This window comes from Salmo salar, chromosome ssa26 (assembly GCF_905237065.1).
Source record: "Salmo salar chromosome ssa26, Ssal_v3.1, whole genome shotgun sequence".
NCBI classification, from domain to species: Eukaryota; Metazoa; Chordata; class Actinopteri; order Salmoniformes; family Salmonidae; genus Salmo; species Salmo salar.
Genome location: NC_059467.1, coordinates 40,769,141 through 40,797,087, shown reverse-complemented (window position 1 = coordinate 40,797,087; position 27,947 = coordinate 40,769,141). Strand labels below are relative to the sequence as shown.

The 27,947-nt window shown below is 46.7% G+C and overlaps 1 protein-coding gene across 16 annotated transcripts in view; it reads left to right on the top strand.

The window, feature by feature from the left end:
* myo9aa (myosin IXAa) overlaps positions 1-27,947 on the top strand; it is a 202,530-nt gene that overhangs the window by 157,945 nt on the left and 16,638 nt on the right. For 9 of the 16 annotated variants that reach the window (XM_045708250.1, XM_045708251.1, XM_045708247.1 and 6 more), the window contains 13 exons: positions 1-190; positions 3,470-3,592; positions 8,088-8,237; positions 12,499-12,809; positions 13,433-15,355; positions 19,024-19,108; positions 19,568-19,768; positions 20,617-20,720; positions 23,844-23,974; positions 24,142-24,365; positions 25,467-25,586; positions 25,998-26,186; positions 27,755-27,805. The exon at positions 1-190 is cut by the window's left edge and continues 2 nt beyond it. In XM_045708250.1, coding sequence (XP_045564206.1) covers positions 1-190; positions 3,470-3,592; positions 8,088-8,237; positions 12,499-12,809; positions 13,433-15,355; positions 19,024-19,108; positions 19,568-19,768; positions 20,617-20,720; positions 23,844-23,974; positions 24,142-24,365; positions 25,467-25,586; positions 25,998-26,186; positions 27,755-27,805 — 3,802 coding nt within the window. The remainder of the gene's footprint in view (positions 191-3,469; positions 3,593-8,087; positions 8,238-12,498; positions 12,810-13,432; positions 15,356-19,023; positions 19,109-19,567; positions 19,769-20,616; positions 20,721-23,843; positions 23,975-24,141; positions 24,366-25,466; positions 25,587-25,997; positions 26,187-27,754; positions 27,806-27,947) is intronic. The other 7 variants (XM_045708257.1, XM_045708249.1, XM_045708244.1 and 4 more) reach the window with 4 other exon arrangements.

Below are 27,947 nucleotides of genomic sequence, written 5' to 3'. Positions count from 1 at the left end.
CTCTCTCAATAAGCTGATGGAGACTCTGGGCCAATCAGAGCCCTACTTTGTCAAATGCATCCGTTCCAATGCAGAGAAGCTGCCCCTGCGCTTCAACGATGGCCTGGTGCTCAGGCAGCTACGCTACACGGGTATGCTGGAGACCGTGCGCATCCGCCAGTCAGGCTACAGCATCAAGTACACCTTCCAGGTAAACTCACATACACACACACAAACAAAAAAGAAACGTCCTCTCACTGTCAACTGCGTTTATTTTCAGCAAACTTAACATGTGTAAATATTTGTATGAACATTACAAGATTCCACAACTGAGACATAAACTGAACAAGTTCCACAGACATGTGACTAACAGAAATTGAATAATGTTTTCCTGAACAAAGGGGGGGGGGTCAAAATCAAAAGTAACAGTCAGTATCTGGTGTGGCCACCAGCTGCATTAAGTACTGCAGTGTATCTCCTCATGGACTGCACCAGATTTGCCAGTTCTTACTGTGAGATGTTACCCCACTCTTCCACCAAGGCACCTGCAAGTTCCCAGACATTTCTGGGGGGAATGTGACACACTGCCCCAGATCATGACGGACCCTCCAGCTCCAAATCGATCCCACTCCAGAGTACAGGCCTCGGTGTAACGCTCATTCCATCGACGATAAACGCGAATCCGACCATCACCCCTGGTGAGACAAAACCGCGACTTGTCAGTGAAGAACACTTTTTGCCAGTCCTGTCTGGTCCAGCAACGGTGGGTTTGTGCCCATAGGTGACTTTGTTGCCGGTGATGTCTGGTGAGGACCTGCCTTACAACAGGCCTACAGGCCCTCAGTCCAGCCTCTCTCAGCCTATTGTGGACAGTCAGAGCACTGATGAAGGGATTGTGCGTTCCTGGTGTAACTAGGGCAGTTGTTGTTGCCATCCTGTACCTGTCCCGCAGGTGTGATGTTCGGATGTACCGATCCTGTGCAGGTGTTGTTATCCATGGTCTGCCACTGCGAGGATGATCAGCTGTCCATCCTGTCTCCCTGTAGCGCTGTCTTAGGCGTCTCACAGTTCGGACATTGCAATTTATTGCCCTAGCCACATCTGCAGTCCTCACGGCTCCGTGCAGCATGCCTAAGGCACTTTTACACAGGTGAGCAGGGACCCTGGGCATCTTTCTTTTGGTGTTTTTCAGAGTCAGTAGAAAGGCCTCTTTAGTGTCCTAAGTTTTCATAACTGTGACCTTAATTATCTACCGTCTGTAAGGTGTTAGTGTCTTCTCGACCGTTACACAGGTGCATGTTCATTAATTGTTTATGGTTCATTGAACAAGCATGGGAAACAGTGTTTAAACCCTTTACAATGAAGATCTGTGAAGTTATTTGGATTTTTACAAATTATCTTTGAAAGACAGGGTCCTGAAAAAGGGACATTTCTTTTTTTGCTGAGTTTATACACACACATACACAAACATATATATACATAGATGCACACACACTCTCATCCCTAATTTACCCCATCTACCAGTCTGTCTCACATCGTAGACATTAGTCAGTGTTAATCTCCTGTCTTCCCTCCTGGAAGCACTCACATCATAGAGATTAGTCAGTGTTAATCTGCCTGTCTTCTCTCCTGGAAACACTCACATCGTAGACATTAGTCAGTGTTAATCTGCCTGTCTTCTCTCCTGGAAGCACTCACATCATCGACATTAGTCAGTGTTAATCTGCCTGTCTTCTCTCCTGGAAGCACTCACATCATAGACATTAGTCAGTGTTAATCTGCCTGTCTTCTCTCCTGGAAGCACTCACATCATCGACATTAGTCAGTGTTAATCTGCCTGTCTTCTCTCCTGGAAGCACTCACATCATAGACATTAGTCAGTGTTAATCTGCCTGTCTTCTCTCCTGGAAGCACTCACATCATAGACATTAGTCAGTGTTAATCTCCTGTCTTCTCTCCTGGAAACATGAAACAGAGTGAAAGTTTCAGTCACTCATTAGTGACCGCATTAACATTTTCCTTCTGTCCAAAGGTGGTGTGGACTCGAGCCCTGATGCAATTTCTTCTATTCCTCAGTAACCTCCGAGTCAAGTCCTCTGTTGCTCAGTAACCTCCGAGTCAAGTCCTCTGTTGCTCAGTAACCTCCGAGTCAAGTCCTCTGTTGCTCAGTAACCTCCGAGTCAAGTCCTCTGTTGCTCAGTAACCTCCGAGTCAAGTCCTCTGTTGCTCAGTAACCTCCGAGTCAAGTCCTCTGTTGCTCAGTAACCTCCGAGTCAAGTCCTCTGTTGCTCAGTAACCTCCGAGTCAAGTCCAACGTCTGAGTCATTGTTTCCACTTCTTTCTGTGTTTCCGTTGGCTTGGTGATTGGGATCAGTTGTATGCAACATGTCGTGCTATTCATTGAGCAAACAAATTGCTTGCGATTTGAAGTGGTGTCCATATTGTCTCGAAGACTTTGTTTGATGTTGTTTGTATGATAGTATAGTGGGACTATTAGGACAGTGCTCTTAAGTTAGGTGGCATTTGAATATCACTAGTTGGGTACAGTAATGTCACAATAATGTTATAGATTGTCTAGCTTGTTACTGTACTTTTAGCAAATCCTTCAGTTTTATAGTAGCATCACCTTTATTTTTTGTATATTGCTTGTCCTGTAAGGAACCGTTGAACTAGTGTTTACATCGGTGGAAGCCAAACATTAGATCACCGGGCAAAACCACTGTGATGGAACGTTTGTAATACACAACCTTGATGGTGAAAGGAGAAGGAATGCCCCGCCTGTACGCTCATTAACTTACTCATAACGCTAGCTAGTTTTAGCCTCAGCTTGACATTCTCATTTATCTGAATTCCCCTGACATATTAGAGCTGCGGTCCTCTATGATGATGAAAAATATCTGGAGCGCGTGTCATCTTCTGAAGACTGTCCTGAGATCAGTGTGGAGAACAGGGCCTCTATAGTCTTTAATGAAACACTCGGCCCTGTGGGGGTAATTGTAAAAACACAGCATCTGTTTCCCAGTCAGTCAGCCACACCCCTACGGCCTTCACCAGTTTCCCAGACTGCCGACTTTGTTGACATCAGACAACGGGCCTCCGTTTGGGGGAGTGGGAGGGGGAATATTTTTTCGATGATTAGTTAGTCTCCCTGTAAATATCACCATGGACTATCCCTAAAACCACATGTGCCCCGAACTGGATCTTGTCCTCTGTGTCGCTCCTGTAGAGTGAAGCTAAGAGATGTTCCTTTACAGACTGGCTGGTGATGTCACTTAGAAATGAACAGCGCCAATCCTCAGGGGCTGCAGTGTTTTGTGCTGCCTGCGACAGATTCAGACCAAGGGAGAGAAGGCCAGCCAAACGGCTGATCAGTACAGTGCCATAGAGAAGAGTCAACCAGTAGACACCGTGGCCGTTGAGGACCGCCTCCTACATTTATAATAACCGTTTTTTGTGTGTGTTTCTCCTTTTCCCTCTTCTTGCCTGGCAGGATTTCATCCGTCACTTCCGCGTGCTGCTACCCGAGGGCACCAGTGCCACCCAGGAAGGCATCGGACAGTACCTGGGCCAGGTGGACCTTGCACCCGATGGATACCAAGTTGGCAAAACCATGGTACTATTCACCCCGCTGCCTGTCGCTACAGTAGATTAAAACCATGGTACTATTCACCCTGCTGCCTGTCGCTACAGTAGATTAAAACCATGGTACTATTCACCCAGCTGCCTGTCGCTACAGTAGATTAAAACCATGGTACTATTCACCCCGCTGCCTGTCGGTACAGTAGATTAAAACCATGGTACTATTCACCCAGCTGCCTGTCGCTACAGTAGATTAAAACCATGGTACTATTCACCCCGCTGCCTGTCACTACAGTAGATTAAAACCATGGTACTATTCACCCAGCTGCCTGTCGCTACAGTAGATTAAAACCATGGTACTATTCACCCCGCTGCCTGTCACTACAGTAGATTAAAACCATGGTACTATTCACCCCGCTGCCTGTCACTACAGTAGATTAAAACCATGGTACTATTCACCCCGCTGCCTGTCACTACAGTAGATTAAAACCATGGTACTATTCACCCTGCTGCCTGTCACTACAGTAGATTAAAACCATGGTACTATTCACCCAGCTGCCTGTCACTACAGTAGATTAAAACCATGGTACTATTCACCCCGCTGCCTGTCGGTACAGTAGATTAAAACCATGGTACTATTCATCCAGCTGCCTGTCACTACAGTAGATTAAAACCATGGTACTATTCACCCAGCTGCCTGTCACTACAGTAGATTAAAACCATGGTACTATTCACCCAGCTGCCTGTCGCTACAGTAGATTAAAACCATGGTACTATTCACCCAGCTGCCTGTCACTACAGTAGATTAAAACCATGGTACTATTCACCCAGCTGCCTGTCACTACAGTAGATTAAAACCATGGTACTATTCACCCCGCTGCCTGTCACTACAGTAGATTAAAACCATGGTACTATTCACCCTGCTGCCTGTCACTACAGTAGATTAAAACCATGGTACTATTCACCCAGCTGCCTGTCACTACAGTAGATTAAAACCATGGTACTATTCACCCCGCTGCCTGTCGGTACAGTAGATTAAAACCATGGTACTATTCACCCAGCTGCCTGTCGCTACAGTAGATTAAAACCATGGTACTATTCACCCAGCTGCCTGTCGCTACAGTAGATTAAAACCATGGTACTATTCACCCAGCTGCCTGTCGCTACAGTAGATTAAAACCATGGTACTATTCACCCAGCTGCCTGTCGCTACAGTAGATTAAAACCATGGTACTATTCACCCAGCTGCCTGTCGCTACAGTAGATTAAAACCATGGTACTATTCACCCAGCTGCCTGTCGCTACAGTAGATTAAAACCATGGTACTATTCACCCAGCTGCCTGTCGCTACAGTAGATTAAAACCATGGTACTATTCACCCCGCTGCCTGTCACTACAGTAGATTAAAACCATGGTACTATTCACCCAGCTGCCTGTCGCTACAGTAGATTAAAACCATGGTACTATTCACCCAGCTGCCTGTCACTACAGTAGATTAAAACCATGGTACTATTCACCCCGCTGCCTGTCGCTACAGTAGATTAAAACCATGGTACTATTCACCCAGCTGCCTGTCGCTACAGTAGATTAAAACCATGGTACTATTCACCCCGCTGCCTGTCGCTACAGTAGATTAAAACCATGGTACTATTCACCCCGCTGCCTGTCGCTACAGTAGATTAAAACCATGGTACTATTCACCCAGCTGCCTGTCGCTACAGTAGATTAAAACCATGGTACTATTCACCCCGCTGCCTGTCGCTACAGTAGATTAAAACCATGGTACTATTCACCCAGCTGCCTGTCGCTACAGTAGATTAAAACCATGGTACTATTCACCCAGCTGCCTGTCGCTACAGTAGATTAAAACCATGGTACTATTCACCCCGCTGCCTGTCGCTACAGTAGATTAAAACCATGGTACTATTCACCCCGCTGCCTGTCACTACAGTAGATTAAAACCATGGTACTATTCACCCCGCTGCCTGTCGCTACAGTAGATTAAAACCATGGTACTATTCACCCAGCTGCCTGTCACTACAGTAGATTAAAACCATGGTACTATTCACCCCGCTGCCTGTCACTACAGTAGATTAAAACCATGGTATTATTCACCCAGCTGCCTGTCGCTACAGTAGATTAAAACCATGGTACTATTCACCCCGCTGCCTGTCGCTACAGTAGATTAAAACCATGGTACTATTCACCCCGCTGCCTGTCGCTACAGTAGATTAAAACCATGGTACTATTCACCCCGCTGCCTGTCGCTACAGTAGATTAAAACCATGGTACTATTCACCCAGCTGCCTGTCGCTACAGTAGATTAAAACCATGGTACTATTCACCCAGCTGCCTGTCACTACAGTAGATTAAAACCATGGTACTATTCACCCAGCTGCCTGTCACTACAGTAGATTAAAACCATGGTACTATTCACCCAGCTGCCTGTCACTACAGTAGATTAAAACCATGGTACTATTCACCCAGCTGCCTGTCACTACAGTAGATTAAAACCATGGTACTATTCACCCAGCTGCCTGTCACTACAGTAGATTAAAACCATGGTACTATTCACCCCGCTGCCTGTCGCTACAGTAGATTAAAACCATGGTACTATTCACCCAGCTGCCTGTCGCTACAGTAGATTAAAACCATGGTACTATTCACCCCGCTGCCTGTCACTACAGTAGATTAAAACCATGGTACTATTCACCCCGCTGCCTGTCGCTACAGTAGATTAAAACCATGGTACTATTCACCCAGCTGCCTGTCACTACAGTAGATTAAAACCATGGTACTATTCACCCAGCTGCCTGTCGCTACAGTAGATTAAAACCATGGTACTATTCACCCAGCTGCCTGTCACTACAGTAGATTAAAACCATGGTACTATTCACCCCGCTGCCTGTCACTACAGTAGATTAAAACCATGGTACTATTCACCCAGCTGCCTGTCACTACAGTAGATTAAAACCATGGTACTATTCACCCCGCTGCCTGTCACTACAGTAGATTAAAACCATGGTATTATTCACCCAGCTGCCTGTCGCTACAGTAGATTAAAACCATGGTACTATTCACCCCGCTGCCTGTCGCTACAGTAGATTAAAACCATGGTACTATTCACCCCGCTGCCTGTCGCTACAGTAGATTAAAACCATGGTACTATTCACCCCGCTGCCTGTCGCTACAGTAGATTAAAACCATGGTACTATTCACCCAGCTGCCTGTCGCTACAGTAGATTAAAACCATGGTACTATTCACCCAGCTGCCTGTCGCTACAGTAGATTAAAACCATGGTACTATTCACCCAGCTGCCTGTCGCTACAGTAGATTAAAACCATGGTACTATTCACCCAGCTGCCTGTCGCTACAGTAGATTAAAACCATGGTACTATTCACCCAGCTGCCTGTCACTACAGTAGATTAAAACCATGGTACTATTCACCCAGCTGCCTGTCACTACAGTAGATTAAAACCATGGTACTATTCACCCCGCTGCCTGTCGCTACAGTAGATTAAAACCATGGTACTATTCACCCAGCTGCCTGTCGCTACAGTAGATTAAAACCATGGTACTATTCACCCCGCTGCCTGTCGCTACAGTAGATTAAAACCATGGTACTATTCACCCCGCTGCCTGTCGCTACAGTAGATTAAAACCATGGTACTATTCACCCAGCTGCCTGTCACTACAGTAGATTAAAACCATGGTACTATTCACCCAGCTGCCTGTCGCTACAGTAGATTAAAACCATGGTACTATTCACCCAGCTGCCTGTCACTACAGTAGATTAAAACCATGGTACTATTCACCCCGCTGCCTGTCACTACAGTAGATTAAAACCATGGTACTATTCATCCAGCTGCCTGTCACTACAGTAGATACTTTTTAGTCAAGGTATCAACAATTGTATCCAATTGTCTTGTTTTCTGTAGTATATTGTACCCCCATGGGGATATGAGAATGTGCCATAAGGCCTTATCTATAGAAACGTTTGTGGCCAAATGCACATCCTTAAAGCACAGATGCTGGGCTAATGAACTATACTACAACAGAACAGACAGGCCTTGCATTGTCCTTCTAGCTAGAAGAAAAAATGATCCGTCATGTTTGTCTTCATGAGTGGTAGGTGACCATCAGTTTCAGTCTCCACAGGGGTGGTGGAGATTCGGCCCTGCTTTAGGTTATTGAACTTAGTTAAATATACAAACAGAAAAATAAGGAGCAGTGACATTATATTACCAGCACTGTAGTCTTTCTCGGAGACAGGATGTTATAAAGAACATACCCCAAGTATGGACAGTACCTCTCTCACACACACACACACACACACGGACTGATAGATGGGTCCAGCACTATTCCTTTGGTTTGATGTCTATAATTAGCAGCCCATAGTTCCATTCCTGAAATTCTTGTGCCCCTGTGTCTGATCATCCAGGGAGGGGGAGGTCCATACTTGAACAGTGAGAGTGTGTATATATATATATGTGTGTATGATGTGCCACTCATTGTGTCCACTGTCAGGTGTTCCTGCGGGAGGTGGAGCGTCAGCGGCTGCAGGCGTTGCTCCACAGGGAGGTCCTGAACCGTATCGTCACTCTGCAGCGCCGCTTCAGGGCCCTGCTGGAGAGGAAACACTTCATCAGTATGAGACTGGCTGCCACAACCATCCAGGTAACCACTGTTCCCTTCTCATAGCCTCATCACCCAGGGACAGGGACAGTCCCCTTCTCATAGCCTCATCACCCAGGGACAGGGACAGTCCCCTTCTTATAGCCTCATCACCCAGGGGCAGGGACAGTCCCCTTCTTATAGCCTCATCACCCAGGGGCAGGGACAGTCCCCTTCTTATAGCCTCATCACCCAGGGGCAGGGACAGTCCCCTTCTTATAGCCTCATCACCCAGGGGCAGGGACAGTCCCCTTCTTATAGCCTCATCACCCAGGGGACAGGGACAGTCCCCTTCTTATAGCCTCATCACCCAGGGGCAGGGACAGTCCCCTTCTTATAGCCTCATCACCCAGGGGCAGGGACAGTCCCCTTCTTATAGCCTCATCACCCAGGGGCAGGGACAGTCCCCTTCTTTTAGCCTCATCACCCAGGGAAAATGAGTGGGCACAGGGCACCAACCCTGGTTCTGCTACAGGGGTATGCAGGCTTTTGTTTCATTACAGTTGCATGGTCCTGTTACAGGGGTATGAAGGCTTTTGTTTCATTACAGTTGCATGGTCCTGTTACAGGGGTATGAAGGCTTTTGTTTCATTACAGTTGCATGGTCCTGTTACAGGGGTATGAAGGCTTTTGTTTCATTACAGTTGCATGGTCCTGTTACAGGGGTATGAAGGCTTTTGTTTCATTACAGTTGCATGGTCCTGTTACAGGGGTATGAAGGCTTTTGTTTCATTACAGTTGCATGGTCCAGTTACAGGGGTATGAAGGCTTTTGTTTCATTACAGTTGCATGGTCCTGTTACAGGGGTATGAAGGCTTTTGTTTCTTTACAGTTGCATGGTCCTGTTACAGGGGTATGAAGGCTTTTGTTTCTTTACAGTTGCATGGTCCTGTTACAGGGGTATGAAGGCTTTTGTTTCTTTACAGTTGCATGCAATCAGGGTCTTGGTTAGTTGAATCAGGTGTGTTAGCGCCGGGCTGGTAGAAAGTCTGTACACACTGTTCTGTGGCTCTCAGCCCCGTAGGTGGTGATATTAACTGTGTAAATGATCTATAGTACATCCAGGCTTGATACGTACCAGTTTGTTTGTATATGTGATATTTATTTTGTATTTAGTAAATGGATTTAAGTGGGGAATAATGTTATTGAACTGAGGCAGGAATGCTTCTCATCCAAATGTTTGTCAGTCCTCATCTGTGCAGTCTTGCTCAGCCCGGTTTTGATGGGCCAGCAAGATATTTAATTTGTATGTGTTATGGAGGGATGTTTAGATTCAGAGCTCTTTCAGTAATCCTACAAAATCCCACAATTTATTTTTGTGGAAAATTCTGTGAATTAGCTAAACTATTTCTCTTGACCGTTCCTCAACTTTGTTTTGGATGTCATTCAACTTCCACGATCACAATCTAAGACTCATACCAGATATTTGATCCTAGTAATTATGCAATTGTTGATTCAGTTACGTTACAGTATCCAGCGGAAACCAAACACTAAGTCCTTTCATAAACAGGGACATTGTTGTACTAGAGAAGTTGGCTATGAATGGGAATGGATTTCACACACCTCAAGGATCGGTACTTCAGGGTTTTCAGTGGGCCTGTTTTGCTTTACATCTTTGAGACCTTGATGTAAATTATCCAATCACTTATATTGATCAACTAGCACAGTTGGTGAGGTGATTAGTAGAGTGAGTTGTGATGCCTGGTTGGAATGAAACCCTGCAATGCTTCTGGCACTCCATGATCAAATCAAAATTAAATAAATGTTTATTGGTCGCGTATACAGTTTGACAGATATTATAGCAGGTGCAGCGAAATGCTTGTGTAACTAGATCCTAACAGTGCAGCCAAATTGGCAAACAAGTACACAAATAATAATAATCAAACTAGAAAGAAGAAATCAGGAATGTCAGAGCTAATCCGGTATACACTATCAGTAATCCAAACAAATCCGGTATACACTATCAGTAATCCAAACGAATCCGGTATACACTATCAGTAATCCAAACGAATCCGGTATACACTATCAGTAATCCAAACAAATCCGGTATACACTATCAGTAATCCAAACAAATCCGGTATACACTATCAGTAATCCAAACAAATCCGGTATACACTATCAGTTATCCAAACAAATCCGGTATACACTATCAGTAATCCAAACGAATCCGGTATACACTATCAGTAATCCAAACAAATCCGGTATACACTATCAGTTATCCAAACAAATCCGGTATACACTATCAGTTATCCAAACAAATCCGGTATACACTATCAGTAATCCAAACGAATCCGGTATACACTATCAGTAATCCAAACGAATCCGGTATACACTATCAGTAATCCAAAAGCAACCTGTGTATTTACACCTAAAATATCTACTTAAGAATATGTACAGCAGTAGATATATTACAGTGAGCTATGTCAGGAATCCAGTATATAGATATTCAGTGTGAATGAACAGTGTAACAAAATGCAATGTTCCGTAGTAGATATATTAGAAAGAGCTATGTGAAGAATACAGTATATGAATACACAGTGTGGAAAAACAGTATAAAAGAAAACAAAAAATTAACAAAATGGATCAGGGCATCTACCCTTGCTATACCTCCCCCTTTATTGTTTCCCTGTTAAACACTTCTCCCTTCCCTGCTTGGAGAGGGCCTCGTATTATATCTGTTTACACTGGAACCGCCTAATTGGTCCTTTGGAAAGAGACTCGGGTGTTTTGGCTTTGCCTGGTTGAAAAGAAAAATAAATCCAATCAATGGGTAGAAGTGTTAATAGCCAGAGACTGAGGGAGAGAGCTAACAAAAGGAAATAAAGCATCTTATGGAGGAGTTGTGGTGATGTTCCCAAAGCAGGAGAACAAAAGGTCTGTCAAACAGCTCATGCATTTCTTTTATCTCTGCTGAGCCTGCTTTTGCTCTTTGTGTAATCATCCAAGTTTGGATAGCCTTGTGTCCTGTTTTGACAACATTTTCCCTGACTATACCAAACATTATTTTATACAGTAGTGCCAAATCCCAGCCCCTCCTAGCCCCCCAGGCTCTCCAAATACCGCTAAGCCCCCCTAACACACCTAGCCTCCTAGCCCCCCAGGCCCTCCTAATACCGCTAAGCCCCCCTAACACACCTAGCCTCCTAGCCCCCCAGGCTCTCCTAATACCGCTAAGCCCCCCCTAACACACTAGCCTCCTAGCCCCCAGGCCCTCTTAATACCGCTAAGCCCCCTAACACACCTAGCCCCCCAGGCCCTCCTAATACCGCTAAGCCCCCCTAACACACCTAGCCTCCTAGCCCCCCAGGCCCTCCTAATACCGCTAAGCCCCCCTAACACTCCTAGCCCCCCAGGCCCTCCTAATACCGCTAAGCCCCCTAACACACCTAGCCTCCTAGCCCCCCAGGCCCTCCTAATACCGCTAAGCCCCCTAACAGACCTAGCCTCCTAGCCCCCCAGGCCCTCCTAATACCGCTAAGCCCCCTAACAGACCTAGCCCCCCAGGCCCTCCTAATACCGCTAAGCCCCCCTAACACTCCTAGCCTCCTAGCCCCCCAGGCCCTCCTAATACCGCTAAGCCCCCTAACACACCTAGCCTCCTAGCCCCCCAGGCCCTCCTAATACCGCTAAGCCCCCTAACAGACCTAGCCCCCCAGGCCCTCCTAATACCGCTAAGCCCCCTAACACTCCTAGCCCCCCCAGGCCCTCCTAATACCGCTAAGCCCCCCTAACACACCTAGCCCCCCAGGCCCTCCTAATACCGTTAAGCCCCCTAATAGACCCAGCCCCTCCTAGCCCCCCAGGCCCTCCTAATACCGCTAAGCCCCCCTAATAGACCCAGCCCCTCCTAGCCCCCCAGGCCCTCCTAATACCGCTAAGCCCCCCTAATAGACCCAGCCCCTCCTAGCCTCTATGCACTTGTGGAAATCTGAGAGGATTGAATAGGTATAAGCAACATGGTAATAGCTCCACCTTGCTTTCTGATTGGCTTGATGGAATTTTTACCTAATCAGATCTCCACAAGTGCATAGGGGAAGGGGGGGATTCGGGATTGGACGTTGCTACAGAGGGATGGACTCAAATCCAATACAAGTAATAAATTCCATCATACTAGAAATGCGGTAACATGCACAGCTCGGATCTCACCTACAGCGTCGTCTGGGTTTGGCCGGTGTAGGCCGTCATTGAAAAATAACAATTTGTTCTTAACAGACTTGCCTAGTTAAATAAAGGTTAAATTAAAAAAATACTTCCCCTCACACAGAAATGGTGGCGTGCCTACCAGTCCAAGCAGGAGGAGGACTACGACCCAAGCATCCAGGAGGGGGCAGCCTTGTGCATCCAGACAGCTTGGCGGGGGTACAGGGAGCGCTGGAGGTTCGGGCTGTGGCGGGAGGCGGCCCTGCTGCTGCAGAGGGAGTGGAGGGCGTTGCTGAAGCGGCGAGAACGGGAGGGGGCGGCACTCGCCATCCAGACAGCCTGGCGCTGCCACATGGCCAGAGATGCCTACCTGCGACTGCGTGGCACCATGGCGCTGCTACAGGCAGTGGGCAAAGGCTACCTGGCCAGACAGAGGTAAACTAATGTGAAGTGTTGCAGAAAGTTTTAGAGCAGACGTTGTTCTCCACATGACATGAGAGTGAATAGTCTGTTCTACATATTACATTTCTATCTGCAGCTGAGCTTGCTTCATTACTGTTTCTGAATGATCATGGAAATCAATATGAAATGCCATGGAACATTTGATGAAGGCAGTGTTGCCACAGAAGACCATCTGAACTTCCATGCCTCCATAATTTCAACTCATTGATGGAAACATTCTTGCAATGAGATTAGAAATTGCTGCAAAGTTAATTCACTGTACTTATTGGTCATAATTCTATATCCAATCCTCCTCCACGTCCTGTCGTAACTGGTGACGTGCTCGAATTCATGGCCTGCCAGCTGAAAAGTCTCCTGTTCAAATAATGTTGTTACATAAACACCCAGAACAAAGTAGCAACAGTCAGCTGAGCTAGAGGAGGACATTCTCCCATAAGGCTGCCACTTTGAGTTGACACATTCAACAGGAAGAGATTGTGATATGTTTTTAAGTGTCTAGTCTGTCTTGTGTCAAGGAACAAGGAATTAAGACTCAATGAAGGTGTGGTGTTGCCTTGTGATTGGTTTAGCTGTAACCATGCCTCCTTGATTGACAGCTTCGGACATTTGAAGGAGCAGAGACTGAGGGAGAAAGAGCAGAGGCTGAGGGAGAGAGAGAGTCAACAACAACAGCAGCTGCTGCAGAATGGACAGACGCGTCTCTCGCCAGAAGAAGACGATCAGCCAGTGAGGATCATGGGCCTGGACCTGAGCACATGGGAGGACCGCTCATACAAGGAGCGGGAAAGGAGCCTCCAGAGACTGAACAGCCAGGAGGAGAGGGTAAAAGAGGGACGAGGTGTAGAAATAGGAGGTGAGGGAGGAGTGGCGAGGGCCGCAGAGAGCTCAGGTAGGGCCCAGTCGGAACCACCGCCAGTTTCGTCGACAGCCGCCGTGGTGGTGAGAGAGAGGACCAGGACCCTAGACGAGCCCTGCCAGAGGACCACCAGGGCCAAGAGGGAGAGCCGGAGGATGAGGGAGCTGGAGCAGGCCAAGTTCAGCCTGGAGCTGCTCAAGGTGCGGGCCACGGGCAGTGGTGGGGCCTCGTCCCCCTCTGAAGAGAGGCGCTGGTCGGCCGAGCTGGCCCCCACCACCACCCCGCCTCACCGCTCCCCCCAGGGACCCGGAACCCCCGACAGCCAGAGCTCCAAGGGCAGCTTCGAGCTACTCAGCATGGACGACGAGATACTCGGGGAGAGGGCAACTTTGGCGGATGAGGAGGAGCTTGGTTCCCCCCTCTCTTCTGAAGTGCAGCTGGAGCAGGCCCCGGAGGTCAGCCTCGTGTCGAAGGAGCCTCCCAGGGCTTCTGTGTCCGATGCCGCCTCCCCACCTCCAGACAGTCAGAGTCAGGCTAAGCTAGAACCGGCTGCCGCCTCTCCACCTCCGCCCAAGATAGAGAACTACCTCCCTACCTTTTACGTCCCGTCAACTGATGGCAGCTTGGTCATCACCCGTCGTCTTGGCGATGACTCCTCGCGACCCCTCGAGGCCGATACCACTAGTACCACCATCGTCTCCAAGCCGCTCAAGTCAATCAAACAAAGGCGGGAATCGTCACGGCGACCTGTGGTTGTGGTCATCAGCATGCAGAAGGAAACCCCCCTGGATCAGGAGGAACTCGGTGGTGCCGTCGTTCGTCTTCCCCCTGTAGAGGTTCGTGATGGGTCGGCACAAACCGGCGAATCCCCTTCATCGCCACGGCTACCAGTCCCTGCACCCGTTCCACCACTAGATCCCGCCCCAGTCATCCCCATCTCTGGCCCCACCCCTGTCCCGGCTGCCAACCAGTTGGTCCTGGAGAAGCTGGAGCGACTGAACGAGGAAAAGGAGGAGAGGCAGCGGCACCTGCAGCAGCAGAACGAGCGGGAGATGATGGACCAGATCCGGAAGCAGAAGGAGGTTCTGGAGAGACAGCGGCACCACTTCGCCCAGCACGAGAGGGAACTTTTGGAGAAGCAGAGGGGTGAGGCCCTGGTCAGGATCCAGCAGAGCCGGCAGGGAGGGCCCCCCCAAGACAGGAGTGCAACCGCAGCTACCTCTACCAGGCCCCTTAGACCCAGCTCCCTTCTCATCGAGAGAGCCCCGGCTCTGGCTCTGGCTCCACCCTCCAGGACCCAGTCTGTGTCCGCTGCCCACGCATACCTCTCTCCTTCTGGGCCGATGGACACCCAGAGTGTCCCCATGCCCCATCCTGAGCCCAACAAGGCCCAGCCCAACAAGGCCCAGCCCAACAAGGCCCAGCCCAACCAGGCCCGGCTCCCTCCACCTCCCTCAGCCCCCAAAACAAAGACCAGGGATGGGAGACCCATTGCGGATGGCTGGGCGCCGAATTTGACCCTGGAGTCCAGAGAGAGCGGGGGAGGAGGAGCCAGAGGGAGGGTTCCCAAGAAGGCCCCAGCTAATCAGGGCACCAGCATCAGCATGACTGACATGTCGGAAAACATCTTCTTTGCGCCCAAAGACAGAGTGGCGTTCTCTAAGTGAGTATTGAATCCAGCTATGGAGTTATCATGTACTGTAGGTACCTTTACCACCCAACTAGACATGGAGTTATCATGTACTGTAGGTGCCTTTACCACCCAACTAGACATGGAGTTATCATGTACTGTAGGTGCCTTTACCACCCAACTAGACATGGAGTTATCATGTAGTGTAAGTACCTTTACCACCCAACTAGACATGGAGTTATCATGTACTGTAGGTGCCTTTACCACCCAACTAGACATGGAGTTATCATGTACTGTAGGTGCCTTTACCACCCAACTAGACATGGAGTTATCATGTACTGTAGGTGCCTTTACCACCCAACTAGACATGGAGTTATCATGTACTGTAAGTACCTTTACCACCCAACTAGACATGGAGTTATCATGTACTGTAGGTACCTTTACCACCCAACTAGACATGGAGTTATCATGTACTGTAGGTGCCTTTACCACCCAACTAGACATGGAGTTATCATGTACTGTAAGTACCTTTACCACCCAACTAGACATGGAGTTATCATGTACTGTAGGTGCCTTTACCACCCAACTAGACATGGAGTTATCATGTACTGTAGGTGCCTTTACCACCCAACTAGACATGGAGTTATCATGTACTGTAGGTGCCTTTACCACCCAACTAGACATGGAGTTATCATGTACTGTAGGTGCCTTTACCACCCAACTAGACATGGAGTTATCATGTACTGTAAGTACCTTTACCACCCAACTAGACATGGAGTTATCATGTACTGTAGGTACCTTTACCACCCAACTAGACATGGAGTTATCATGTACTGTAGGTGCCTTTACCACCCAACTAGACATGGAGTTATCATGTACTGTAGGTGCCTTTACCACCCAACTAGACATGGAGTTATCATGTACTGTAGGTACCTTTACCACCCAACTAGACATGGAGTTATCATGCACTGTAGGTGCCTTTACCACCCAACTAGACATGGAGTTATCATGTACTGTAGGTGCCTTTACCACCCAACTAGACATGGAGTTATCATGTACTGTAGGTGCCTTTACCACCCAACTAGACATGGAGTTATCATGTACTGTAGGTGCCTTTACCACCCAACTAGACATGGAGTTATCATGTACTGTAGGTGCCTTTACCACCCAACTAGACATGGAGTTATCATGTACTGTAGGTACCTTTACCACCCAACTAGACATGGAGTTATCATGTACTGTAGGTGCCTTTACCACCCAACTAGACATGGAGTTATCATGTACTGTAGGTGCCTTTACCACCCAACTAGACATGGAGTTATCATGTACTGTAGGTGCCTTTACCACCCAACTAGACATGGAGTTATCATGTACTGTAGGTGCCTTTACCACCCAACTAGACATGGAGTTATCATGTACTGTAGGTGCCTTTACCACCCAACTAGACATGGAGTTATCATGTACTGTAGGTACCTTTACCACCCAACTAGACATGGAGTTATCATGCACTGTAGGTGCCTTTACCACCCAACTAGACATGGAGTTATCATGTACTGTAGGTGCCTTTACCACCCAACTAGACATGGAGTTATCATGCACTGTAGGTGCCTTTATCACCCAACTAGACATGGAGTTATCATGTACTGTAGGTGCCTTTACCACCCAACTAGACATGGAGTTATCATGTACTGTAGGTGCCTTTACCACCCAACTAGACATGGAGTTATCATGTACTGTAGGTGCCTTTACCACCCAACTAGACATGGAGTTATCATGTACTGTAGGTGCCTTTACCACCCAACTAGACATGGAGTTATCATGTACTGTAGGTGCCTTTACCACCCAACTAGACATGGAGTTATCATGTACTGTAGGTGCCTTTACCACCCAACTAGACATGGAGTTATCATGTACTGTAGGTGCCTTTACCACCCAACTAGACATGGAGTTATCATGTACTGTAGGTGCCTTTACCACCCAACTAGACATGGAGTTATCATGTACTGTAGGTGCCTTTACCACCCAACTAGACATGGAGTTATCATGTACTGTAGGTACCTTTACCACCCAACTAGACATGGAGTTATCATGTACTGTAGGTGCCTTTACCACCCAACTAGACATGGAGTTATCATGTACTGTAGGTACCTTTACCACCCAACTAGACATGGAGTTATCATGTACTGTAGGTACCTTTACCACCCAACTAGACATGGAGTTATCATGTACTGTAGGTGCCTTTACCACCCAACTAGACATGGAGTTATCATGTACTGTAGGTGCCTTTACCACCCAACTAGACATGGAGTTATCATGTACTGTAGGTGCCTTTACCACCCAACTAGACATGGAGTTATCATGTACTGTAGGTGCCTTTACCACCCAACTAGACATGGAGTTATCATGTACTGTAGGTGCCTTTACCACCCAACTAGACATGGAGTTATCATGTACTGTAGGTGCCTTTACCACCCAACTAGACATGGAGTTATCATGTACTGTAAGTACCTTTACCACCCAACTAGACATGGAGTTATCATGTACTGTAGGTGCCTTTACCACCCAACTAGACATGGAGTTATCATGTACTGTAGGTGCCTTTACCACCCAACTAGACATGGAGTTATCATGTACTGTAGGTGCCTTTACCACCCAACTAGACATGGAGTTATCATGTACTGTAAGTACCTTTACCACCCAACTAGACATGGAGTTATCATGTACTGTAAGTACCTTTACCACCCAACTAGACATGGAGTTATCATGTACTGTAGGTGCCTTTACCACCCAACTAGACATGGAGTTATCATGTACTGTAGGTGCCTTTACCACCCAACTAGACATGGAGTTATCATGTACTGTAGGTGCCTTTACCACCCAACTAGACATGGAGTTATCATGTACTGTAGGTGCCTTTACCACCCAACTAGACATGGAGTTATCATGTACTGTAGGTGCCTTTACCACCCAACTAGACATGGAGTTATCATGTACTGTAAGTACCTTTACCACCCAACTAGACATGGAGTTATTATGTACTGTAGGTTCCTTTACCACCCAACTAGACATGGAGTTATCATGTACTGTAAGTACCTTTACCACCCAACTAGACGTTGATACACATGGGAGATTATTCCTAAAAACGTATGTCATACATTATTCTTAATCTCTGAAAAGAAACCAAGAGCCCTAATAGATGCATAGTTCACATAAAGATTATATAAGTTTAAAAAAACATCAGAAAAATAGGTGTTGCTTGGGAATTAATTGGTTTGGAATAATGATTTACTATTTCACAGAAACTTAAAGGTACAATATGTAGAAATCGCTCTACCGTTTCCTGGTTGCAAAATTCTAGTAGTTCGCCTAATTTCAGTTTATGACAAAACAATAACTCTGATTGTAGAGAATCATTGTATCATCTAAACCGCTGTGAAATATATTTTCCATAACCAAAAACATTGTATTTTCAGCTGTTTGAAACTGGTGTACAAAACCAAAAGTAAAAGATGCAAAACGAAACTTAACAGGAAGCATAGAGAAATAGAACTGAACTACTGCTTCTTAGACTTGCTTTCAATGAGAATGTCAGATCTATAATTCACATATCTATGTGAAGTTGGTCAGGTCGCTCTAAAAGTTACATATTGCAGCTTTAGCCCCCTCTTCATTCCCTGACTCAATGACTCTATGTGTTTTAGGTTTGACAAGGAGAAGCCTGTAGCAGTCCCAAAAGAGGGCCCTTCCTCAAGCACCAAGCCCACCATAGGACTGAGAACACAGGAGGTGAGTGAATGGCAGACCCGGTAGCATTTGTTATAATGTTTGTGTGTTTTTGCATGTTCATATCAAATAATCAGACTGATAAATAAATATTCTGTGTGTGTTTCTGTATATGTTCTAAGGGTTTGCATGTGTTTACATATGGAGCAGCGTCGTCCGCGTTAGGGGAGGGTTTGGTCGGGGTAGGCCATTATTGTAAAATAAGAATGTTTTCTTAGCTGACTTGCTAGGTTAAATAAGAAATGTTAAAAAAAATACATATCTTAGAGAGAGAGAGAGAGCGTGAGACCGACGGAATAAAAAGATGGCGACACAGAGAGAAAGTTGCACTGACTAAAAAGGGAAACATCGGGGCATCCAAGACCCTGTCTAGTATCCACAGGTCCTAAAGAGGAAAGCAGCGTTCATTGGCCTGTTTGTGAGTGTGTTTCAACTGTTGTTATATCGTTTTTGGTCAACCAGGTCAGCAGGGCGGGCCACAGAAAGAAAGCCCGCATGGCACGGACACGCTCTGACTTTCTGACCCGCACACCGACCTCCTCGCTAGGGGGCGAGTCGGAGGAGGATGAGTACGACGGAAAGCCCCCCCTCTCCTCCCCTCCCCCCTACGCCCCAACCATCCCTAAACAGGAGTCCTTTGAGTGTTTCAGTGACTCAGAGATGGTAAAGAAAACAGACCCATACCTAAACCTCGGCCTACACCCCAATTCAACTAATATAAGTTCACATTGGGACGGCCATCTTTTTCCCCTGCTGTTAACCCTCTTCAGCACTGGCTGGGTAGACCTGCGCTACCGAGCAACTCAACTAAAACAACCTACGCTTTAACTAGATTTTTCCTCTTCCTCCGAGCATAAACTGTTTCAACGATGCTAACACACTCTTCTCTTTAAAACCCAATCAAGGTTCTAGCCTAACTTAGCCTGTCTCCTCACTTCTTCACAGCCCAGAAGTGATACTCTCCTTCTCCTTTTTCCTCTCTGTCAGCATAATCAGCCATGGCATGTGTTACTGTAGCTTGTTAGCCTGTTAGCTTTCTCTTCTCACCAGTAGCCCTGCTCTCTGACCGAACCCTGGGATCCTGGGTTGAAGGTCATTGCTCAACCTTGACCTTCCTCCCTGATGATTAATTAACACACATTCCTGACCTCTTTACTTCAGCGTAACATAAACTGTCTTTATTGTGCTATCTGGCTATCCATGTTAGCTATACTGCTAGTCAGGTAGGCTAGTGAAAAACTGTGAGCTATAGACAGTATTGAATAATGTTAGACTCGAGTACAACTGACAACTCAGGCTAGTGGAAGTGCTACATTTTGTCAAGGAATCTATTGTTGTACTGCCATCTACTGGCGTTGGGAATAATCCTCCCGTCTCCTGTGAGATAGGAAAACGTAGATGTAGAGCAACACGACTTCAGTTAGTACTGTAGATATTGAAAAGTCTCTTTTAACTGTCATATCTATTTATGTATGATGTTGTTGACATTGTGTCATTCATTGGTGTTTCAGCCTTCCACCAGCTCTGAGGAACAGAAGAAGATGCACAAGGCCATGTCATCTGGAGATCTGGCCAAAGTTGACACGATACGCAAGAACGCCCAGTCAGATGGAAGGTTTGTTCCTGTCATGGTGACAATTGTAGTCATTTTAATAGAGTATACACTGAGTGAACAAAACATTAAGAACACCTTCCTAATATTGAGTTGCATCACTTTTGCCCTCAGAACAGCCTCAATTCGTCAGGGCATGGACTCTACAAGGTGTCGAAAGCGTTCCGCAGGGACGCTGGACCATTTTGACTCCAATGCGTCCCACAGTTGTCAAGTTGGCTGGATGTCCTTTGGGTGGTGGATCATTCTTGATACACGTGGGAAACTGTTGAGCGTGAAAAACCCAGCAGCGTTGCATTTCTTGACACACTCAAACTGACCCGCCTGGCACCTACTACCATACCCCGTTCAAAGACACTTAAATCTTTTGTCTTGCCCATTCACCCTCTGAATGGCACACATACACAATCCATGTCTAAATTATCTCGAGGCTTAAAAATCCTTTAACCTGTCTCTGACTGACTGACTGAAGTGGATGAAACAAATGACATCAATAAGGGATCATAGGTTTCACTTGGATTCACCTGGTCAGTCTGTCATGGAAAGAGCAGGTGTTCCTTAATGTTTTGTAGACTCAGTGTAGATAGCAATGCAAATGAGGTAGAGTGGCTTCATAGCCTCACATGATTTCTTGGTTAGATTCCTCAATAATAATCAAAAAGTACTCAATACTCAATAGAAATGGTGGACATGGGTTTGCTTTTGGAGGATTATGAAGGTTGGATCACCAGCAGTGTCAAGCTGTGATTTGAAGCCATGTGCTGTAGCTGTCAAATCAAATGTAATTTATCACTTACACATGGTTAGCAGATGTTAATGCGAGTGTAGCGAAATGCTTGTGCTTCTAGTTCTGACCATGCAGTAATATCTAACAAGTAATCTAACAATTTCACAACTACCTTATACACACAAGTGTAAAGGAATGAATAAGAATATGTACATAAAAATATATATGGATGAGTGATGGTTGAACAGCATATGCAAGATGCAGTAGATGGTATAGAGTACAGTTTATACATATGAGATGAGTAGTGTAGGGTATGTAAACATTATTTAAAGTGGCATAGTTTAAAGTGACTAGTGATACATTTATTAAATCCAATGTTTAATTATTAAAGTGGCTAGAGATTGAGTCAATATGTTGGCAGCAGCCACTCAATGTTAGTGATGGCTGTTTAACGGTCTGATGGCCTTGAGATAGAAGCTGTTTTTCAGTCTCTCGGTCCCAGCTTTGATGCACCTGTACTGACCTCGCCTTCTGGATGATAGCGGCAGTGGCTCGGGTGGTTGTTCTCCTTGATGATCTGTTTGGCCTTCCTGTGACATCGGGTGGTGTAGGTGTCCTGGAGGGCAGGTAGTTTTCCCCCGGTGATGCGTTGTGCAGACCTCACTACCCTCTGGAGAGCCTTACGGTTGTGGGCGGAGCAGTTGCCGTACCAGGCGGTGATACAGCCCGACAGGATGCTCTCGATTGTGCATCTGTAAAAGTTTGTGTGTTTTCGGTGACAAGCCGAATTTCTTCAGCCTCCAGAGGTTGAAGAGGCGCTGTTGCGCCTTCTTCACCACGCTGTCTGTGTGGGTGGACCATTTCAGTTTGTCCGTGATGTGTACGCCGAGGAACTTAACTTTCCACCTCCACTACTGTCCCGTCGATGTGGATAGGGGGGTGCTCCCTCTGCTGTTTCCTGAAGTCCACGATAATCTCCTTTGTTTTGTTGACGTTGAGTGTGAGGTTATTTTCCTGACACCACACTCCGAGGGCCCTCACCTCCTCCCTGTAGGCCGTCTCGTCGTTGTTGGTAATCAAGCCTACCACTGTAATGTCGTCTGCAAACTTGGTGATTGAGTTGGAGGTGTGCATGGCCACGCAGTCATGGGTGAACAGGGAGTACAGGAGAGGGCTGAGAACGCACCCTTGTGGGGCCCCAGTGATGAGGATCAGCGGGGTGGAGATGTTGTTTCCTACCCTCACCAACTGGGGGCGGCTCGTCAGAAAGTCCAGGACCCAGTTGCACAGGGCGGGGTCGAGACCCAGGGTCTCGAGCTTAATGACGAGTTTGGCGAGTACTATGGTGTTAAATGCTGAGCTGTAATCGATGAACAGCATTCTTACATAGGTATTCCTTTTCTCCAGATGGGTTAGGGCAGTGGGCAGTGTGATTGTGATTGCGTCGTCTGTGGACCTATTGGGCGGTAAGCAAATTGGAGTGGGTCTAGGGTGTCAGGTAGGGTGGAGGAGATATGATCCTTGACTAGTCTCTCAAAGCACTTCATGATGACGGAGGTGAGTGCTACGGGGCGATAGTCGTTTAGCTCAGTTACCTTAGCTTTCTTGGGAACTGGAACAATGGTGGCCCTCTTGAAGCGTGTGGGAACAGCAGACTGGGATAAGGATTGATTGAATATGTCCGTAAACACACCAGCCAGCTGGTCTGCGAATGCTCTGAGGACGTGGCTAGGGATGCTGTCTGGGCCGGCAGCCTTGTGAGGGTTAACACGTTTAAATGCTTTACTCACGTTGGCTGCGGTGAAGGAGAGCCCGCAGGTTTTGGTAGCCGGCCATGTCATTGGCACTGTATTGACCTCAAAGCGAGCAAAGAAGTTGTTTAGTTTGTCTGGGAGCAGGACATTGCGGTCCGCGACGGGGCTGGTTTTCTTTTTGTAGTCTGTGATTGCGTGTAGACCCTGCCACATACCTCTCGTGTCTGAGCCGTTGAATTGCGACTGTACTTTGTCTCTATACTGACGCTTAGCTTGTTTGATAACATCCGGCGCCGACACAGATGGCCGCCTCGCTTCGCGTTCTCAGGAAAGTATGCAGTATTTAGTTTTTTTATGTATTATTTCTTACATTGTTACCCCAGGAAATCTTAAGTTTTATCATTAACCCTAGGGTTCAGGTTAGGGTTAATGAAGCTGTGATCTGTCTCTCCTACCACCAGGGTTAGGGTTAATGAAGCTGTGATCTGTCTCTCCTACCACCAGGGTTAGGGTTAATGAATCTGTGATCTGTCTCTACCCCCACCAGGGTTCAGATTAGGGTTAATGAATCTGTGATCTGTCTCTACCCCCACCAGGGTTCAGGTTAGGGTTAATGAATCTGTGATCTGTCTTTCCCCCCACCAGGGTTCGTGGTAAGATGCGTTTCTGGGGCAAGACGAAGCAGGGTGAGAAGAAGTCGTCCAGAGAGAAGCTGTTCTGTGGAGGTGACTCCATGGATGCAGATGACGGAGACACGGGGCCACTGCTGGGAGAAGGTGGGTGAGGGTTAAAGGTCATTGTGGGGTTCAGCAGGTTTAACTGTCAGAAGAAGACACAGTGAAGATCACTGCCAAACTTAATAAGGGAGTCTAGAAGACTTGAACGGAAGGCGTGAGACTTACTATGCTGCTACTCTGTCTGTCTCGCCATCCCTCCCTCCCAGCAGGACAGGATTACATGTCACCGCCTTGTAGTCCAGACCTGACCCTGGAGCGGGGGGCCAAGGAGTTCAAGGAAAACAAGGAGCCCTCGCCAAAAGTGAAGAGGCGGCGTAGCGTCAAGATTAGCAGTGTCGCCCTAGAGCCTGCCCAGTGGGGGAACGATGCACTGCAGATCCTCACCTGCACAAACGACTACAGGAGCATGAACGACTTCCTCATGAAGAAGGTACACACACACACACACACACACACACACACACACACACACAATCACCTGTCCAGACACGCACCCACCCACACACACACCCACCCAAACACAGACACGCACCCACCCACACACACACACACACACACACACGCACTCACCCACTCACACAAAGAGACACGCCCACCCACCCACACAAAGACGCACCCTCCAATACACACACACAGAAATATGCAGGCATATGCACAGTGGTGTAAAGTACTTATGTAAAAATACTTTAAAGTACTACATAAATAGGTGTTTAAGGTATCTGTACTTTACTATTTATATTTTTGACTACTTCACTACATTCCTGAATAATTCTTTACTCCATACATTTTACCTGACACCCAAAAGTACTCGTTACACAGGAAAATGGTCCAATTCACGGACTTATCGAGAGAACACGTGGTCATCCCTGCTGCCTCTGATCTGGCGGACTCACTAAACACACGTGCATCTTTTATAAATTATGTCGGAGTGTTGAAGTGTGCCCCGGGTTATCCGTACATTTTTAAAACAAGAAAATGGTGCCATCTGCTTTGCTTAATATAAGGAATTTGAAATTATTTATACTTTTACTTTTGATACATAAGTATATTTACAACCGAATACTTTTAGACTTTTACTCAAGTAGTATTTTACTGGGTGACTTTCACTTTTACTTGAGTAACTTTCTATTAAGGTATCTATACTTTTACTCAAGTATGACAATTGGCTACTTTTTCCACCACTGCATATGCAGACTCGCACACATGGACACAAAGCACACACTTGAACATACACACACACACACACACACACACACACACACACACACACACACACACACACACACACACACACATATATAGAGATACATGCAGATGAAGAAAGAGTGTTATTACAACAGCACGAGGAAGGTAGAGTTTTCAGGTTGATTACCAATATAAATTCTCTCTTTGAATGTTGAGTTTTGAACATGATGATTCTGAATATCGGTGTTGAGGTTGTCCAGTGTCCAGACTGATGTGGTTTTATAATGCTCATGTACTGAAGCCCGAGAGAACCCTTTTATCAAGCAGTTGTTTTTGTTTCGTTTAGATCAGTGACCTGGTGGCTGAGGACGGCGGTAAGAAAGACACAATGGTGGACGTGGTGTTTAAAAAGGCCTTGAAGGAGTTCCGCCTCAATATCTTCAACTCCTACTCTACTGCTCTAGCGGTTAGTACAGTAGAGCAACAACCCTGTTAGAATCCCAGGCTCCCTAATACCGTTGTATTTACATGGCTAGTAGTTACATGGTAACTACTTTACAATAGTGTCCTTAATGCCTATGTATTTACATGGCTAGTAGTTACATGGTAACTACTTTACAATAGTGTCCTTAATGCCTATGTATTTACATGGCAGTAGTTACATGGTAACTACTTTACAATAGTGTCCTTAATGCCTATGTATTTACATGGCTAGTAGTTACATGGTAACTACTTTACAATAGTGTCCTTAATGCCTATGTATTTACATGGCTAGTAGTTACATGGTAACTACTTTACAATAGTTTCCTTAATGCCTATGTATTTAAATGGCAGTAGTTAACATCATGATTTTGATGTAACCCTCTGTGTTCTCCAGATGGATGATGGGAAGAGTATCCGCTATAAGGACCTGTACGCCCTGTTCGAGCAGATCCTGGAGAAGACCATGCGCCTGGAGCAGAGGGACTGGAGCGAGTCGCCCGTCAAGGTCTGGGTCAACACCTTCAAGATCTTTCTGGATGAGTTCATGACCGAGTACAAGCCCATGGACAGCACCATCAGCAAGGTACCACCTCCACCGCTGACCTTCTGTCTGGTGCAATTGATTGTTATTGTAGCCATTGGCTATGTAGCTAAGCATCACACTGTGTACTGTATGCAGTCTGAGCTAAAACCATGGTTTAGGTGGGCTGGCAGTAATATTGGTAGCTGAAGCCATGGTTTAGGTGGGCTGGCAGTAATGTTGGTAGCTGAAGCCATGGTTTAGGTGGGCTGGCAGCAATGTTGGTAGCTGAAGCCATGATTTAGGTGGGCTAGCAGTAATGTTGGTAGCTGAAGCCATGATTTAGGTGGGCTAGCAGTAATGTTGGTAGATGAAGCCATGGTTTAGGTGGGCTAGCAGTAATGTTGGTAGATGAAGCCATGATTTAGGTGGGCTAGCAGTAATGTTGGTAGCTGAAGCCATGATTTAGGTGGGCTAGCAGTAATGTTGGTAGCTGAAGCCATGGTTTAGGTGGGCTGGCAGTAATGTTGGTAGCTGAAGCCATGGTTTAGGTGGGCTGGCAGTAATGTTGGTAGCTGAAGCCATGGTTTAGGTGGGCTGGCAGCAATGTTGGTAGCTGAAGCCATGGTTTAGGTGGGCTAGCAGTAATGTTGGTAGCTGAAGCCATGGTTTAGGTGGGCTAGCAGTAATGTTGGTAGCTGAAGCCATGGTTTAGGTGGGCTGGCAGTAATGTTGGTAGATGAAGCCATGGTTTAGGTGGGCTGGCAGCAATGTTGGTAGCTGAAGCCATGATTTAGGTGGGCTAGCAGTAATGTTGGTAGCTGAAGCCATGATTTAGGTGGGCTAGCAGTAATGTTGGTAGATGAAGCCATGGTTTAGGTGGGCTAGCAGTAATGTTGGTAGATGAAGCCATGATTTAGGTGGGCTAGCAGTAATGTTGGTAGCTGAAGCCATGATTTAGGTGGGCTAGCAGTAATGTTGGTAGCTGAAGCCATGGTTTAGGTGGGCTGGCAGTAATGTTGGTAGCTGAAGCCATGGTTTAGGTGGGCTGGCAGCAATGTTGGTAGCTGAAGCCATGATTTAGGTGGGCTAGCAGTAATGTTGGTAGCTGAAGCCATGATTTAGGTGGGCTAGCAGTAATGTTGGTAGATGAAGCCATGGTTTAGGTGGGCTAGCAGTAATGTTGGTAGATGAAGCCATGGTTTAGGTGGGCTAGCAGTAATGTTGGTAGATGAAGCCATGGTTTAGGTGGGCTAGCAGTAATGTTGGTAGATGAAGCCATGGTTTAGGTGGGCTAGCAGTAATGTTGGTAGATGAAGCCATGATTTAGGTGGGCTAGCAGCAATGTTGGTAGCTTCAGGGTGTGTGTGTGTGTTGTCAGGTACAGCATTGCTACAGTGGCCTGGTTAACTGGGTTAGCTGCTGGTGCTAAACACTTCCAACACCCAGGTGGCTAATTGAAACACTGTACAGTCACATGAAGCCCTTGGCTACAATACTAAGCCCCTCTGGAAGAGAGTGTCCGCTGGAAAAGAGCATTGTGGTCTTTATGATCTTAGTAATTGGTAAGCTATCAGGGTATTACAGTATTTGTTGTTGTCAGAGCTGTTATATTTTGTTGTATTTCCCAGCAGGTCCCCAAAACCGAGCGAAAAAAGAGGAGGAAAAAGGATGCCGATATTGTGAGTGCCTGCTCTTACTGTTTTTTTTAAACTAGTAATCAACCATTTTGGTATGAGACTGAAGCCAGACTGATCTTAAAGGTATAGTCAGTGGGGGCCTCCCGAGTGCTGCAAGGCACTAGCTGTGCCACTAGAGATTATG